Source organism: Pseudorasbora parva, chromosome 8 (assembly GCF_024679245.1).
Source record: "Pseudorasbora parva isolate DD20220531a chromosome 8, ASM2467924v1, whole genome shotgun sequence".
NCBI lineage: Eukaryota > Metazoa > Chordata > Actinopteri > Cypriniformes > Gobionidae > Pseudorasbora > Pseudorasbora parva.
In genome coordinates, this window is record NC_090179.1 from 7,232,744 (window position 1) to 7,251,236 (window position 18,493).

Here is an 18,493-nt window from a genome sequence, read left to right on the forward strand (position 1 = left end):
TGCAGAAAACAATGATGTCTTCGTCCAGTTCAGTTCTCATCAATAGTGTCAGTGCTATCAGAACAATAATATTGTTATATTTCAATGCCCGATTTCACAGATAGGGGTCAGATTAAGCCAGCATTTGGCCTTCAGTTATAGGACATTTAAGCAGCCTTTTTAAATGTGCCCTAAATAAAAGCATTACTGCTGCGCCTCTTGAGACAAAACAACATCAAGTTTTAAGATTCCTTTGATTGTAAGCCTGGTCAGATGCTGAAAAAATATCTAGAATAAGACTAGCTCTCTGTCATTAGGTTATTTGACTGGTCCTTCATTTTCTGGGTCTAGACGGCTTCTTCCACACTATATATAAATTAAAGCCTTGTCATTTCTCTTCAGAAACAGTGACAGGTCATACATTTCTAAGCGCTGATACATTTCAGCCCTTGGGTAGATCCTCTCGGAGAAATCGCTAAATAGCGACTCATCCCATCAATGCAGACTACATTTGGGCCTGCCAATTAGAAATAATTAGGCAGTTATTGCAGTGGCGAGTCTTTTTAAGTGCACATATAACGACGCAATGATGCTGATTAGTGGGCTCAGAGTGAGCGCGGCTCAAACAGCCAGCGAATAATTATGCCAGTGATCACAAAGCCATTGCGTGCCTCTGTACTTCACCTTAATGCATTTCAAAACGCCACTTAATTATGGCCCGTAATTAATCCGCCATTAATTGCAGGAAGAGCCCAGTTTACCTCGCTTCGTTTCTAATTATCATCTTATAAATAGTTATGGTTCTAATTAATGTGTTCATTAGGCAGGATATTTTCTTTCAAAGTCATGCTCGGAGCCAAAGATTCGGCATGTGCTCTCAGAAGCCTGGTCAGCCAGAAGGTGAGGCCATTCTACTAGCACTGGCTTTTATTTTACTACATTCAACCTCCTAATTGGCATTTAAAACACAATTTGGAAGAACTTCAAGAAGGGCTTAAATGGGGGATGGATGGTAGGAAAGAGAGGCCAGTTCATTTTATATTAGTTTCCAATAGCAGAGGCTTGAAAAGGCGGCAGCCGCCACACGTAACTTTGAATAGGATGAAATAAACAGAGCTCACGGTGAATTAGCAGCCAGCCATGTCTCTAATTCCCACAACACAATGCTCTCAATGGAGGATCACGTGGTGGATAGAGCACAATCATTTCATCAAAGGTTACGCTAACAATCATTTTAGGCACTCACAAAAAATGATACATGGACAGGAGTTCTTCTAACCATCGATAGCTTTAGTTATTATTAACAATTCACCCTGATGGACACACATTTTGGCAGTTGACAGTCAGTTTTCACTTCACCCTTTAGTGCTTAATCCTTTTTTGTTACACACACAGTTCAGTGTTCACGCAAATGGCAACTGCCTTCCACAAAAACTCAGAAAGGCCACCAAGATGCTGCAAGTTCCCATCACAATCACATTAAAAATGTGGGAGTGACTCTCATAAATAGCTGTTCCAAGAAAATGAGTCAGTCCCGAAATTGCAGTGATGCAAATGGGAATCGTACCAATGTTTTGGCATCTCGCAACGTGAAGAGTTTAACCCTTTTGTTGTTCGCTCTTTTTGTCCAAAGTAATATAAGTGAGCAAATATGCATTGTGTCTGACAAATGTAACTAAACCCCAGCTGAATTTCTTTGCAGTGTTGCTCTGTCCTGCAAGCCTCTTTGAGACTTTTTATCATAATCTGGTTTTATAAATATATGCTTAGTTGCATGGTGCAGTGTTTTGGTCTAATTTGGGTTACTTTAGGCTTGTTCTCTCAGACCCAGTTGATTTTTTATAGCAAGATTTGTAAAACTTAAACCCAGACAAAGGGCTGGTGAGAGCAACTTTGGAAAGAGGTAGAGTTGTGTCAAAAAGAGAAGAGAGCGTAGTCTCATTAATTAACCCTTGTCTCCCTCCACAGATCCTTTCATCAGCCTCATGATTTTAGTAAAAAAAAAAAAAAAAAATGTTTGGGTTTTGAATAGACTGAACGGATTTAGTCATCCACACAAGGTGCAAACATTAGTACAGCTATACATTTTATATATATATATATATATATATATATATATATATATATATATATATATATATACAGCAAAACATAATAAATCATAATAAATGAACAGATGCTGAAATACAAACACTGATTATGCAATCCTGCAATAATTAATACAATAAGTAATAAAAATTTATACTTTTGTACTTCACTTTATTTACCAACGTTTGGCAGCAAATGATCAAATATGACCATAAAAATAATTACAAATGACGTTTTTTGTGTTTTTTGCTGAAACGAACGTTGAACCCGTTTTTGACCAGCATTTGACCAGATTTTGTTTTATGCTTCATAAGAAGGAAATAATGAAAGAATTTGAATTTTTGTGTAAACTATCCCTTTAAAAATGCCTGGATACGAACTGTCATTTGCTCAGCAAGTGATGCTTAGCTTACTGTGTAGAAACCACTCTCATGTGTGCTCCATGAGTGTGTGTGTGTGTGTGTGTGCATTTTTTTCTCTCTCCTGATTTTGGATGGAAATCAATCGGTGGGCATTCCCTTTCATGAATAATGTGGATATCAGAATCTAATGACATATTTCTGCTCTCTGGAGCTCTTTGCATCAATCATGATTCAGACTTTGCACGCTTCAACTTTTCAGTTTTTCTTCCTTTTTTTTACCGGAAAAAAAAGATTACAAAATAATTAAGTTAAACACTTTCCCTTAATTTTCTAAATAATTTTTGATATTGTTTGCAATGATCGACAACATGTACATCTTAACTTTCATTTATGACACATTTTTATGAGAGTAGATGTTGGAGTTGGAATTTTTGATCTTGTCTTTAAAGCTACACTGTGTAACTTTTTTAGTTTATTCTTAGCTATAATCACTTAGTTCTTTCAAAAATATATGTGCTCGTTAATGTATATTTACTTCTTTCAAGTAATAATGCATTCTCCTAAGTTTATAATATGCCATTGAAAATACATACGGGTGAGGGTTCGGATGGCGGTCGCCATGTTGCTCCTCCAGCTTGAAAGTACATTAGCCAAAGAGGGACATACCCGTAAATTCAAGCTTCGCCTTTCACGTTTTAACACTCGATGGCACCGTGTCGAATGTGAAGAGAGGGATTGCCATGTTAATCTTGGACTTAATCGGCCACCGTAGGAGTTAAAACTAAATCACAATTGAGAGGAACTGAAACTAATATTCACTGAATGGTCATATACCTTTACACCGCTAGATGGGGGAAAATATCACACAGTGTAGCTTTAATGCATCATTTATTCAATTTTAATTATAAAGAAGTGGGTGGTCTGTTATTCCCTACATATGTACAGCTCATAGCATCCAGTCATAGGAGTACATATCCACATATGCTCAGTCAAAAACAAATGTGTTATATTCATTTTCAGGGATAACTAATGCCTATATCACTTTCCAGTCACTATCTACCTCACATATGGGTTCGGTAAGAAAAGGTCTTATGCTCAAAACTATTTAATATAGTTTACAATTATATTTCTGGGGTGACATCAATGTCACATGATCCTTCAGAAATCATTTTAATATGCTGATATGGTGCTGAAAAAAAATCGTATTTTTTTATCAAAATCGGAAAAAAAATTTTTTTTGCTCTGTATAAATGACAAGCCACTGAATAATCTGTTCAAATTGAGCATTGAATACAAAAAAAAGCCTTTTGTCATGTCAATGGGATCGTTAGTTTTATTGTGCTTTTATAGCTTGTCGGTTAACCGATTTTAACCAGCTACAGATGCTGGTAAATTAGTTAAAAGAAACTACCATAATGTGCGTCCACATCTGTGCATGTGCATGGCTAAAAATAACCAGGTGAATATACGTGGTGCGTCCATGTGTAAGGCAGTGTTTACAGACAGCTCTCTGGTTGTATCTGCCCAGGGGAGCCGGCTGGAGCTGGATGTGCTGAAGGAGTCGGTGGATGGAGGGGTGGGGTGGTGGGGTGATGGGGGTTTGCTGGGTTGCTGTTGGTAGCATGAGAGAGCTGCGCTTGCGGCTAGCCAGGGATAAAAGACCCCTGCCATGTCACTCACTTACGCCCCTCTTTGGTAAATAAAAGTTTCTGACAACAAAGGCCAGCAGCGTTTGACTAGCCTTTAGAGGAGATAATAAAAAAAAAGCACACACTCGGGACAGAAGGAGAGAAGAAAGGCTGAGGAGGAGAGGAAAGCTGTCTCTTAGATTGAGGATACTGAAGCATGTTGATTTGATGAAACGCAGAACACACACCTGAACCACGGCAGAACTCACATGCTAAACGAAGGTTCGGCTTAGGTTTGCATTGAGTCAGCTAATGTGCATGTGAATATCGCTCTGTCCCTCTCTGGAGCTACGCCAGCATGTTTAGGAGGGGTTATGGAGAGATGTTAACTCACACTGCGAGCACCGGGAGCAAAGCACATGAGACACCCCAGAGAAAAAACGAAACTAAACCTAGCTGATTTCCTGCTTCGACTGGGGAAAATACATGCAACACCAATGTTCGCCATTAAAAAAAAAACATAGCAACAATAAAAAAGGTGTTATGGAGGGACTAACGTTATATAAACATGCAATATATCGTTGACGAAAAAAGACAAGTTTAAAATGTAGACTGAATGACACTTTAAGCAGAACATCTCAAATGGAGATTGCTGAAATGCAGCTTACTTGTTTATTGGTGTTTTCAGATCATCCGCGAGCGAGCGAGCGAGAGAGAGAGAGAGAGAGAGAGAGAGAGAGAGAGCGTGCATATGGTTGCCAGATTGGACATGTTTAGGTAAAACACCGGACGCATACAGGGTTTTTTTTTTTACAGAAAAGCTGTTTGGGGGATATAAATACTGAAATCTGGCAACCGCACGAACGCGAGCTCTTTCTCGCCCGCGGGTGATCTGAAAACACCAATAAACAAGTAATGTTTTATACTTTTTATATACTTTTTAGATGTTCTGCTTAAAGTGTCATTCAGTCGGTCTGTGTTCTGTCAGGACGGTCAGGACTCACGAGCCGCTTCGCTGAACTGCTGTGAGCTGCTGAAATAAGCCAATCAGAGCAGAACTCAACATTAATATTCATGACTCTTCCAAATAAGGCAAAAACAGAGCATTACATCCTAGGGACAATTTATAGGGTTGTAAATGGACCTGATAAACTGTATCTGGACCATTTTTGCCCTTAAATAAGCCACACACCCTCTATGTAGATATCAGAGAACCATTTAACATATTGTTTCAAATCATTCTAGGGCACCTTTAAATTATTTAAATAACATCTAAAATGAACTTAAAGAGTTTTGAGAAAATGAGATGCGTGTGACAGCAGAAAATAAAGGCCACGGAAAAAAATTGCAGCTTTAATAACGATTAATTGTGTATTTAATTTATAATTTATCCAGTTAGGAAAGGTGTTACTTTTATTCAGTTTATGTATAACAGGTAGGAAAGCCACAGGTAAATATGGCATTTATTATTATGGATTTATGTGCAGATTGTTTTGAGTTCACAAATTACTTTTTTAAGCCTAATAAAAAATGTATAGCTTTCAATTATACTGTAATGTTGAATGTCTAAAAAAATGATTTACATAGAGACATCAGTAGCTGTACTAGTATCAGTGATACTGGCCTTAATTCATAAAAAGGATGCCATTAAACAAAACAAAAACATCCTGGCCCTCATTTATCATTCTTGCGTAGAAACGGGCGTATATGTTGGCGTAAGATTATGCTTACACTCCTCTCACCGCCTGATTTATGAAGCTGTGCGCACCTCTGCAATCCAGGTGTACGCAATAATCTCCCTTGATAAATGCTGCGGCTGAAAACGATCGTCATTAGAATAAAACGCCCCTATATATTCAAGTCTCCGCCTCCCTCACGCCCTCATTTTACGCCATTGACACACGGAAGACTAGCCTAGAAATCTAGACGCAACCTTGCGGCAGCAAATCTAATCTGCCCGCGAGTGTCGTCTAGCAACTCTCAATACCCTTCTGAGCTGTAGTCGCCTAACTCTTGCCGGGCCAATCACATCGTGTATAGAGTCGGTGGGCAGGGTCATAATGACGACGGCCGAGTTGCGTTTGCGTGCTTCTAGTAAACACAGAAACTGGCGAACGGCGGCGGTCTTTCGAATCAGCTCTGACCGCGACTCTGGAAGACTTGGAGTTAAGCTTTTCTCTGAGAAAAGAACAAAGAGCGGCACTGAAGTCATTCTTAAGAAGGGAAGATGTGTTCGGAGTTTAGCCGACCGGATACGGCAAATATTTAATCTGTCAGCGAGTGCCGCTTCACATTCGTTGCTCTGGTTGGTTGTAGCGCTATCCTATCGCGTGTAGAGGGAGTTTGAAAGACAACCGTTTATCCCACCCCTCGGATTGAGCTGTCAATGGTGAGTTTCCAGACCAAACATCTTGATGTGGGTCTGGCTCCTCAGGCTAACGGAAGACGGCAAAGAAGCGAAACTTCTCCAACGTGGAGATCGAGACCATCACCAGGCGGAAAAAAACTAAATTGTTTTATTTGAGAGTTTAAAGAGTGGGATTAAAGGCACCCACAAAAACTAAATATGGACCCAAATTACGAGTACTGTTAATAGTGTGGGGGTTTTTATTGTTCATGAAATACATACAGTAAATTATACATAATACATACAATGTGGGGTAAAACAAACTCAAAGAAGTTTTTTACAGTGGGTCATAATATAGCATATCTTTGTCAGGGCGTTTTGTGGTGTTAGGAATAGTTTTTCTGTGCATTTTTGCACTTACTCAAACGTGTGTACACCACCTCCTGAGCTGGCGTAGGATTTGAGCGTGCCGCACGCCAACGTCCATATTGATAAATCTCAAAGTCACCGTGGGTTTGGGTTTACGCTGGAAATTTGGTGTACGCACTTTTGATAAATGATGGCCAATGTCTTTAAGTTGTTTCTGCATTAGTTTGGAGAGTAATTCAAATTATTACAATATAAACATATTGAAAACTAGTTTATTTTTAATCCATTGATAGCACTATTATTTACATTATAAATCTATAGGGTAGATTATATAAAAGCATCTGCAAATCATATATTTTTATACTGTTTATTTACCACCTGATTTCATTTGATCCGGGCAATTTTTGATTAATTTTTTTTAGGTATAAGGCGTGTCTGTGCACAAAGAAACGTCAGTGACTTTCTTTAGGTATTTCTGCACTGCGCCCACTAAACTGGATCCTGTGTGATTAGTGAATAAGATGCGAGTATTTGCGCTGACGTGCCATGCGCAGAAGCAGCGCAACTGTTTAGTGAATTCCCCATATGCGTCAATTACAGTTAATACAGCCAATTATATAATGCCAGAGGAATGCATTCAACAATATTTAGCTCCCAGTAGTACCCATGACTGAATGAGCTGCTGGGCTTGATCAAAGAGAATAGATATTAACGTCTAATGGTTTATCAGCTACTCACGTCTGTTTTACATGTCAAGGGGAAAAGACTGTTTAAGTCTCTATGGGCACACACACGCCTTTCTGACTACTCTGGAAAATAGCAGAGCACAGTGGTGAACAGCACACCAGAAACCACGCTAACTTTATGTATTTCTCTTGCATTACTTGTTTATTTTTTTATTTATTTATGGGGGCCGAGGAGTGTAATATGCCCAACTGAACTGCCCTAATCTTCTTTCCTCTGCAATATTTCCATGCCGCCGTTATTGTTCTCGTTCTCTGAATAATATCCTCCACTCCTTGGATCTTTTTTTTCTTCTGTAGGCTCTATTCTTTTCTTCTCTTTCCCGTTCTCATATTCTCTATCTGGTATGGCACTTGCTCATATCCTGTCAGTGTATCAATCAAAGAGAGCTGTCCACTCAATTCACACCTGATTTATCAGTCTGCCTCATCCCAAACGCCATTATTAGACCCAAACCTTTTTAACGCGACAGTGACGGATAGCAAGCCAGACCCAGGTAACCCGTTTCACTCTGTCTAGCCCATCGCGCGCTTTAGGCACGCTCCATCACTTTTCACAGATGAGGGTGAACCTGGGGTAAATAAAATGCAATAACATGGCTCAAAGTAAATAATATAGAGAAAACTAATACGAACAGGCTTACTAACGAGAGGCCTTTCATTTAACCTATTTAAGTCGCTTGTAATACAGCTAGTCATTCATTCAAAACCTGCTATTGTGATTTCATTAGGGTTGTAAAAATGCTGACTTGATCTCCACAACATGTGATCTTCCAATTTAGGGCCAGATTTGCTAAACAGGGCGAATTGGTTTGAGAACGCAATTCCATAAAAGCGCACATGGGAGTGTAAAGTTCATCACGTGATCTACTGACTACACGCAAATTAAGGACCAGACGCAGCCGAATCCATAATTTCCATAATGACCAGCGCAATCTACCAGTGAGCGGCTAGTTTAAGTTGTGTTTTTTGGGCGGTAAATAATGGCACAAACACCAGTAAATTGACAAGCGCAATCCTTCGTAAATTACCTTGCATGATTCATTTAAAAACTCTCCTCCCATAAATTTTGTGTCTGAAAGGGAAACGCCTACAAATGCATATGCAATAAGGTCAGACGCAAAAATAACCGTTCATGCTATTTCATTGCTATTGTTTCACAGCGTGTCTTTAGTAAATCCTGACAATAGTATTTTAACGTCAAAAAAGAGTTTGCACTGGTGCAAAACTGTAAGTAAAATCTGGCCCTATGTCATGTAAAGAGTCAGTTAAAGCTACACTGTGTAACTTTTTTAGTTTATTCTTAGCTAAAAACAGTTCTTTCAAAAATATATGTGCTCGTTAATGTATATTTACTTCTTTCAAGGTATAAAGTATTCTCGTAAGTTTATAATATGCCATTGAAAACACATACGGGTGAGGGTTCGAATGCCGGTCGCCATGTTGCTCCTCCAGCTTGAAAGTACATTAGCCAAAGAGGGACATACCCATAAATTCAAGCTTCGCCTTTCACGTTTTAATACTCGATGGCACCGTGTCGAATGTGAAGAGAGGGATTGCCATGTTAATCTTGGACTAAATGGGCCACCATAGGAGTTAAAACGAAATCAGAATTGAGAGGAACAGAAACTATTATTCACTGGATGGTCATATACCTTTACACCGCTAGATGGGGGAAAATATCACACAGTGTAGCTTTAAGTGTGAAGCTAACAATGTACCTTAAAGTAGAGGGCGCATAATATGCATGTATTTTAAGACTTTTAAGTATTTATATTTCACCCCTTAATACAATTTTCATATTAGTTCACCCAAAACTGAAAATGTTGTCATAATTTACTCAATTTCTTCCAAACCTACATTTTCTCTTTTGTGTCCAACAGAAGAAAGAAACTTGGAAAAGAAAGAAAAGGTTAGTAATGATGAAAGTGATGACAAATTGTTCATTTTTGGGTGAACTATCCCTTTAAGGATGCTGAATGAAGATGGTGGCACATAAGAAAATACAGATACATTACCTAGAACTAAATCGACACATTTCCTAATGCCTGTAGTATCTATTCAATGTGTTGTAACATATAACATTTGGTATTTGATTTTCAAAACTCGACACATTTCTCGTTTTGCATGTACTGCTTATTTTAAATATTTCCCCCGTTCTGCATCATGCCAAACATGACCTCAATAGTTAACAGTGAACCGTATGGTCACATAGTTTGCATTAAAAAGAAACCTGAGCCACTAATAAATCTATTTCATTTTAGGCTGTTATGACACTGGCTCAACTGCTTGGTTTCCACTGTAAGTTCAGAAAACAGCTTTCACACAAACTAAACAAACCAAACTCTGACATCATACAGACTCAGATGCCAAACACTATGAAAAAAAAACTTTTGCGTTTCTTCATCACCTAAACTTAAAAAAAAAAAAATGTTTTTTACATTTTAGCAAATGCATTTCTCCAAGTCAGTTTTCGCTGGGTGTGATGTAACTGTCCTTTTGCTGTAAATTAACACTAATTCGTAAGAAAATGCAAGTGCATACAGTATGCATTAAAGGGTTAGTTCACCCCAAAATGAAATGTATGTCATTAATTCCTCCCCCTAATGTCGTTCCTCACCCATAAGACCTCCATTCATCTTCAGACACATTTTAAGATATTTTATATTTTAATCCCGTGTCAAACTGCTGAAATCACGTGACATTGGTGATCCGAATCATGAATCAATCCCCTGATTCATGACCGTTTGAATCTTTATTTGAGGACTGAAAACAAACACAGGAGAAGACAATGCTGAATAAAGTCGTAGTTTTTGTTATTTTTGGACCTAAATGTATTTTCGATGCTTCAAGAGACTCTAATTAACCCACTGATGTCTCATATGGACTACTGTGATGGTGTTTGTATTCCCTTTCTGGACGTGGACACTATAGTGTGTATACACTTAGATACGCTCTCGGACTAAATCTTAAATATCTTAAACTGTGTGTGAAGATGAACGGAGGTCTTACAGGAGTGGAACGACATTAGGGTGAGGAGTTAATGACATGCATTTCATTTTGGGGTGAACTAACCCTTTAATAGCTACTATTTTCAATAGTTAACAATTTCTTGTCAGATAATCTCATTCCCATAGTGTAAAAGTTAACATAAAATACTGGATTAAAAGGAAACTGCAACTAACAATACCCTTAATACAGTGTGGCCAAGATGCTCTAAGCCCTGTCAGTCTAATTAAGATATGAATGAATAATTTCCAGACTTATTTAAATGATTCCAGCATCTCTTACCGCCAAACACAAGTAAACAAGGGCTTTAGCCTGTATGTATTATAAAAGCTATCTTTACACTTCTAAAGCGTTTAACAAAACACTCCTTCATTTACACACATTTGCAATGTTAATGAAATGGCAACAAAAAGCCTACAGTTCTTATTCCTGTGAGTGTCGATGTGCATGAGAGTTTATTTTAAATCAAAAATGAAATAAACGGTGTAAATATATAAATATATTTTTAATTGCATTAATTCATCAACCTAAGTGCCCCCTTTTTCTCCAAACAGGCACAAGGGCAGGCAAACGTGGACTGACCCAAGGGTGCTTGTGCCAGTGCTTAATTAATACAGACAAAAACAATAATAATCTACACTAATAACCCCTGTAATGAGTGTGAGTATCTATGTGCACAGTACAAGCAGCTGTGAGAGTGAGTGGCTCTGCGAACAGAAGGTCTTTAATGGCAACCTGTCATACGCTAATTAGCCAAGCACATGTTACCATTTGAGTCCAAATGAGGAGGAGGGGGGCGGACAATCACTGCTGCCGCTCATGATGATGACAGATAGATTTTAGCAAATGAAAAAGTTGCATTTGGTTTGTAAAGAAAATGTTACATAAATATGAATGCAGCATGATTCAAACAGCGTGGAAAGAGTTGCATGCAGAGGTTTAAAGTCCTATTATGCCCTTTTGCGAAGTGTGGTGTACTAGAATATGTTTTCATCCTTGATTATTCAAAAAACACATTATTTTTCACATATTACAGCTCCTCTCTCCCCAGTCTGGTTTTAACACGCCATATAGTTCGATGAAGCCCCAAAAATAGGAAATGTGCTGTGAATGGTCAGCTGGACAGTGTGATGTAATTGGCAGCACTTAGCGTGTGTTCGGGAAATGTCCCGTCCCTCCATATAGCGCTTTTTACGATGCAGATTGTTTCACAGCAGCTTCAGTGTTAACAGGAAAATAATGCCACAGAAACGGTGATGTTATCAGCTCATTTCAATTATCATATAGTGTCAGTGCGTCTAAGATCGGTAATATAGTTCAAATATAAGGGGAGAGTTCACCCAAAAATGAAAATGTGATGTTTATCTGCTGACCCCCAGGGCATCCTAGATGTAGGTGTGTTTGTTTCTTCAGTAGAACACAGATGAAGATTTTTAACTCCAGCCGTTGCTCGTATAATGCATGTCAATGGGGTTTATTAACATGAGAGTAAAAAACACACATACACATCCATATTAAACCCTGTGGCTCGTGGTGACACATTGATGTCTTAAGACACGAAACGACGTTTATGTGGTAAACGCGACTGCGCCATCACTTCCTGCAAGTGAGGTCAAATGTACAAGATACGGGTATCTCAATGGGATACAAACGCTGGAAGTGATCTCTTGCGCATATCTCTACGCCATATTGTGTAATTAGACCTCACTTGCAGGCAGTGATGGCGCGAGAACGGCTGATGTACATAGTGTGGTATTTGAGTTAAAACATTATATAAATACTGTTGGATTTCTGACATAAACCAATCGTTCCGTGTCTTAAGACATCAATAAAGGTTAAATATGGGGTTTAACCTTATATTTAATATGGTTTAATATTAAAGCATAAACAGTGGTTCAATATGGATTCCTATGTCTGTGTGTTTTTTACTCTCATATTAATAAACCCCACTGACATGCATTATATGAGCAACGGTTGAGTTAAAAATCTTCATTTGTGTTCTACTGAAGAAACAAACACACCGACATCTAGGATGCCCTTGGGGTCAGCAGATAAACATCCCATTTTAATTTTTGGGTGAACTATCTCTTTAAGTGTCCCCATAACTGCGAGTTCTGCTCTGGTCTAAATATTAAGGATGGCATCAATGTCAAACTAATTCAAGCCTGATTCAGACCCTGACACTGACTTCATTTACATGTGCACCAATAATGCGGCTATTTATGTTGCAATTGACTAATTTTCACTAATTTTGTTGCAATATTGTCCTGTTTAACACTGTGAAACTGCTTTGAAACAATCATCATTGTAACAGCGCTATATAAATAAAGATGATTGATTGATTGATTGATTGATTGATTGATTGATTGATTGATTGATTGATTGGTTGGTTGGTTGGTTGGTTGGTTGGTTGGTTGGTTGGTTGGTTGGTTGGTTGGTTGGTTGGTTGGTTGGTTGGTTGGTTGGTTGGTTTTTATAATAATCAGAGTAAGATGTTTACATGACATGAGCAGAACCCTTCCCTCTTGTTTACATGTTTTAAACTACTCGCATCAAATTCAGAATACATTTTTATGGACGTAGCTTACTGGACATTATTCAGCGCCGTGATGAAAATTGCATTGTCAGATTTGCCTGCTGTCGTCTAGAAGAAGACGTAGCAGAGAGTGCGCAGCAGTTTTTGTTGCCAGAGTTTAGAGGAAACTTCTGCATGTGTTCGCTTCATTTCACCATGGAGTCATTTATAAACAAGTCTCAGGTGGACACTGAATTTGCAGACATATTGAGATTAAAACAACGCTGTGCCTTCTATGTTGGATCCGACAGGAATGGTGCAACACACTCATGTGAGTAATACATGTTTTTTTTTTATATGCGATAGTATTGCATTGGAATTAGACTCGGACATGTAAGCCCGTCGGCAGACCGGTGAATCTTAAATAATGAAATAACATTACTTTCTTGATCTACGTATGTTGTTCTCTCTCTTGACGTGTTATTTGAAGTGTGCATGTGCACGTGTGTGTGTGCGTATGTGTGTGTGTGTGTGGTTCACGCTTATATTCACTGATCAGCCGGGCCAAGTAAAATATAGAAATAATATTCCAATCCATCGCGGGTGGATGAGAAATAAATAATCGTGTTTGTTTGATAAAGATTTTACGAGAAAATCATTCCGGTTGCCGCTTTCAAAACAATCCCTCCCTCATGTGATCTGACAGCGGAGCTGAAGCTCATTAAATATGCAAATCTTCTCCAATCCTAGCCGTGGGCGTTTACTTCCAAGTCTCCAGTGACACGCCCTCAAAACCCCGCGTTCAGGAGAGAGCCTCAAAACCAGTGTAGAAAATAGCCTATTACTTATTAGTTATGATGTTTTTGAATTTAAAAACCACACGAACATCATTAGCTGTATAAAAAAAACATGTAACAGTATAAAAAAAGCCAGTTCATGACACCTTTAAAGCAGCAGTCCATAAGTTCTGAATCTGATCGATAGCATACATGGGTTTCTCCACGCTTGAGGACGTCGCCGCTTTGTTCGCGATCATCATTCTTTAGCTCCGCCCACACGATACGCCTCCAGCCGCTCTTTTTTTTCCGGAAAGACTCGGTACAGCCCTGATTTCTTTTATAAATATAATAAAACTAAAGACTTTTCGGAGATATGAAGGATGCAATACTACTCTATAGGTACTCAAGTTTGACATGAGATTGACTGAAACTGAGTGTTTCACACACCCCCCCCCCCCCCCCAGTCTACTTGGCTCACATCACATCAAACTGTGAAAATGTTTATTATTGTTATGCTTTTTTCTCAAATTGTTAATGTTAACAACATCAGCATTGTGTGACTATATGTATTTAGTGTGTATTAGCGTTACCTGTAGATTTGAATTACTGTCCAGTGTAATCTTCTGCTTATGACTACAGGTGAATCTCCAGTTATCACTGATGATTGTCATTTGGTCCTTTCTGGATTAAAATCCACCATCAAAATACTAAATTTAATTATTCCAGCTGCTGTGAGAAAAGGCTATAAATGATCCGCCACCTGCAGCATCCGCACATGCTATAGCCTACTAGCCGGACTCCTTCATGTATACAGACGTGACGTAATGACACAAAGACGAATGGCGCCAAACTCAAATTTTGACTCACCATTACCACTAAAATTATAACACATTAAAAGCTTACCGTTGTAAATCAGCTAAGGTAAGGAGATTTGAAAACTGGCTGGTTATGTACTTCCTCAAATTTTTTATTTTGGATCATTCATAACCAAAGTTACAGACTACAGCTTTAGCATAACTATTTATATTAATCAGTGTGCTCATCCTTACCTCCTATTTCGGCTGTGAGATTGAGACCTGTGGGACCTATGGCTCCGCCCCCTGTCTGTGCTTCGGCTCCGCCTCCTGTGACCGGACCCTCTGGAAGAGCTACTGTTGGAACGCTTTCTGTGCCTGAAACATCAGTAACAAGAGACCATTAAACACACACACAGCCACAGAGTGCATGCTGTGCAATAACTACATCTGTCTGAACAACACACAACACTCTCTGCTGCATATGTTTGTCTATATTTCCAGTCACAAACAAAACAAAGTGTGCCATGACAGTCAGATAGGTGTCAGTATAAAACATTTTTTTAGAGTTTAGTTTTGAAATTTGAAATAGGTTTCATGAACACTGGCCCACCCGCCATTGCTTGGACAAACAGATCAATCCCAGCCAGTGCAAATAAACAGAGCAAAATTTAAAAGCACAGCAGAGCCATAGTGTTTAAAGTCTTTAGGTTGGTACAGAGCCTCGAACTTCTACCCATCAGCCAATATGACTCTCCACACTGTTTAGTTAGGCTGACATCACGGATATAGACCAGTCTAACTGCATTATTTTAACTAATGAACTCTATTTCTCTCTCCTTTTTCTCTCCAATGAGCTTCTGTCAACTTCCCTATTCTCTAATTGAGCTGATAGGCCAGGACTTCTTAGAGGACCTTTCAAATGCTAAATCAAAAGCGCGAGCCCATTCCCCACATCATGAATAAATAAAATGTTTATCTAAAAACCATAATTCAATTTATTATGCATTTCTACATCAGATGGTACCCGACTGCATACCTCTAAAGCATAACTGCCTGTGGCTCAGGCATCAGGCTGTGATTGTGTCGGCATTGGAGGACAAAGTTAACGTTTGTGCTGCTTTAGAGAGCACAAGAAATGTGTTGCATCTCAAACGTATGGGTCAATGCCCACAGAATCTCTCCATTTAGTCAGAAAAACAATAAAAAAGCAAATCATGCATACAAATACTTCTCAACACACCTTTTGTTTGCTTTGCATGGTTTAATTTTTTATTAAAAATCATGCTTTTTTCTGACATCATAGTGAAAAAAGACCATGTAAAGAAATTTAAATCTTGAACAGAAAACATAAATTAATATTGTATTATTTTTTAATACAAAAAATTAACTGCTTAACATTTTTTTACACTTTTGCGCAACATGCAAACTCATGATGAAAAAAAAAGCATAAGACACAAAATAAAAATTATAGAGGAGTCTTGTGTTAAAGCATTGACTGTATAAAACAATGAAGGTACACTGTAAACCCTAAAGCTCACAATAATTAATTGGTTTGCGTGAGGCAAACTCAAATTAAACAAATTTAGTTTTAACTTTTTTAGAACTTTCTTTTTGTTTCGAGTTCATGAAATTGTTTCATTGTTTCTTTTAATTTAGACAAACTTAAATTTACCTGAAACTGGGCTATTTCCCACCGTGCAAAACCAGGAGTGTTCAGGAGCATTGTTGAGCGTTGCTGTTTTGAGGAACTGAAAACGACTGAACATTGACCAACACAAACCTGCTCTAAAGTCAATAGTGCAGTATTTAGTGTGTTATTTAAAGGGTGTGTTAGTAATATGAGCCCATAGGCGCCAGGCGGTGCACAACACGCGTGAACTCTGTTATTACACACACAGGGACGCGCAGCAGCACACACACATTTTTAAATATCAGGGCTCGACATTAACGTTTGTCCGCTTGTCTGGGACAAGTGGGTTTTTTGAAGGGACAAGTGAAAGAAAATTTTACTTGCCCGACTGACAAGAGCCTGATTAAAACAAAAAATAGCTAGCGAATCACCAAAATGCAAGAATGATTGTGCATTAATTTAGTGTAAGTGGCGATCGATAGTGGATGATAATATAAAATGAACTGACGATAACAAGGTCGCGCTGTTGACGCTCGTGCAGCCTCTCGAGGAGAAATTACAACACTAGAGCGTTTAAGCTGTTTTCCTGAATACCATCACGACTGAAACTGACACTGATTTCATATGACAGCTCCATAAACAATTAATTAACATTCACTTACATTAACATTCACTTAAAGTCACTTACATTTTAGATGCAATATTGAGTGATTTGTTCTATTTTAACAGCGAAAATCGTTCATTTGCAGAACCGTAACGCGTCTCACAGCAACAAGTGTTACTGAACGATTCAGTGTTTGAATCGTTTGAATGAACGACTCAGTGACTCACTCATTAAGACGGCCATCTGCTGCCACCTACTGGAGGTTCAGTTTCATGATTAAACATTTCTTTCCAACATTTATTTTTTGTCTATTCAAAACTACAAATCTCTAAACATTATTTAACGCAGTTGTTATTTTTCAGTGTAAATTATTTAATTTGATTGGTAACAGCCCTTCAGTGTTTTATTTTAATTTAATGTATTTATCAAATTTAACAATATAAAATTAAACCTGAAGCATAGCCTATATTTAATAAGATTAAGGGGGAAATGCCCTTTATAAAAGATAAAAATATCACAAATTTGAAATGATAAAAAAAAAGTAATAATATATATAATATATATATATAATGTCAAAGCTGATTGAACATTGGTAAGAATATTGCTTCAGAATAAATTATTGTATTTACAACACACACACAATTTTTGTTTATTAAAATCTAAGTTTTTTCCGGACACAAAAAAAGTTAAAGCGTTCAGTCTTTCCTCTTGCAAATTCTTCCATGTCAATAGTGAATCCGCAATGGTGCGAGCACAACTGGCTTTTAAAGGGAATGGGAGATGAGACTCTGATTGGTTTATTGCACGTTATGCCCAAAAACACACTCATGACTCATTAAGAGACGAGGCACAACCCTTTTGGACCGTGTGTCTGGCACACCGACTAGGCACAAACATTTTGGACCATGCACCTCGTGCAGACTGTTTTTTCTGTCATGAAACTAGCAAAAGTGGATTCAGACACGTGCGTGATGTCACCCGGTTTCTGAAGAGCATTTTGAAGCCCAAAGTGGGCAGAGCCTGCCTTCGCCATCTTGGCAGCACGTCACCACACATCAGTCCCAGGTAACCAAAAATGGGCAAAGAGGCGGGATGTGGGCGGAGCTGAGGTGCCTGGTTGACAGCAAACAAACGGCTAGTAGCGGGTAATGACAGAAGCAGCAATCCACATATCACCACGCCCCAAATTATGCATAACTTTAGGGTTTAATATAACTTACAATTGTCACGAAGGGCAAAATTAGCTATAAAGCCCAAAACCACGATGGCAATAAAACTTTTTTTATGCTGTAAAATTAGTCATTTTAACATGGGTGCCTATGGGATTGACTGTCTTTTGGAGCCTGTCTCTAGCAGCCAGTCGATGAATGAGCTTGGTATAATGTTAATGAGTCTAAAAATATCAGATGATTTTACCTTTATACGACAAGGAAAGTTTATTGCAGATTGTAAAAAGTGCCAACCCTTCCAACACTAAATGACATATATGAATTAATCATTCATTCATGATGATTGGGTTTGGAAATATATTTTAAATTGCAGGTGTAAACCTTTTTTTAACATAATGGTGTACATCATTTCAATTTTTTTCATGAGTCATGAAATGTCCTGTCTAAATGTTTTTCAGAACCATGAAATACACC

At 38.3% G+C, this 18,493-nt stretch overlaps 1 protein-coding gene across 3 annotated transcripts in view; it reads right to left on the bottom strand.

Moving 5' to 3' along the window:
• rsrc1 (arginine/serine-rich coiled-coil 1) overlaps positions 1 to 18,493 on the bottom strand; it is a 242,138-nt gene that overhangs the window by 202,400 nt on the left and 21,245 nt on the right. For all 3 annotated transcript variants that reach the window (XM_067450024.1, XM_067450023.1, XM_067450022.1), the window contains exon 3: positions 14,869 to 14,991. In XM_067450024.1, coding sequence (XP_067306125.1) covers positions 14,869 to 14,991 — 123 coding nt within the window. The remainder of the gene's footprint in view (positions 1 to 14,868; positions 14,992 to 18,493) is intronic.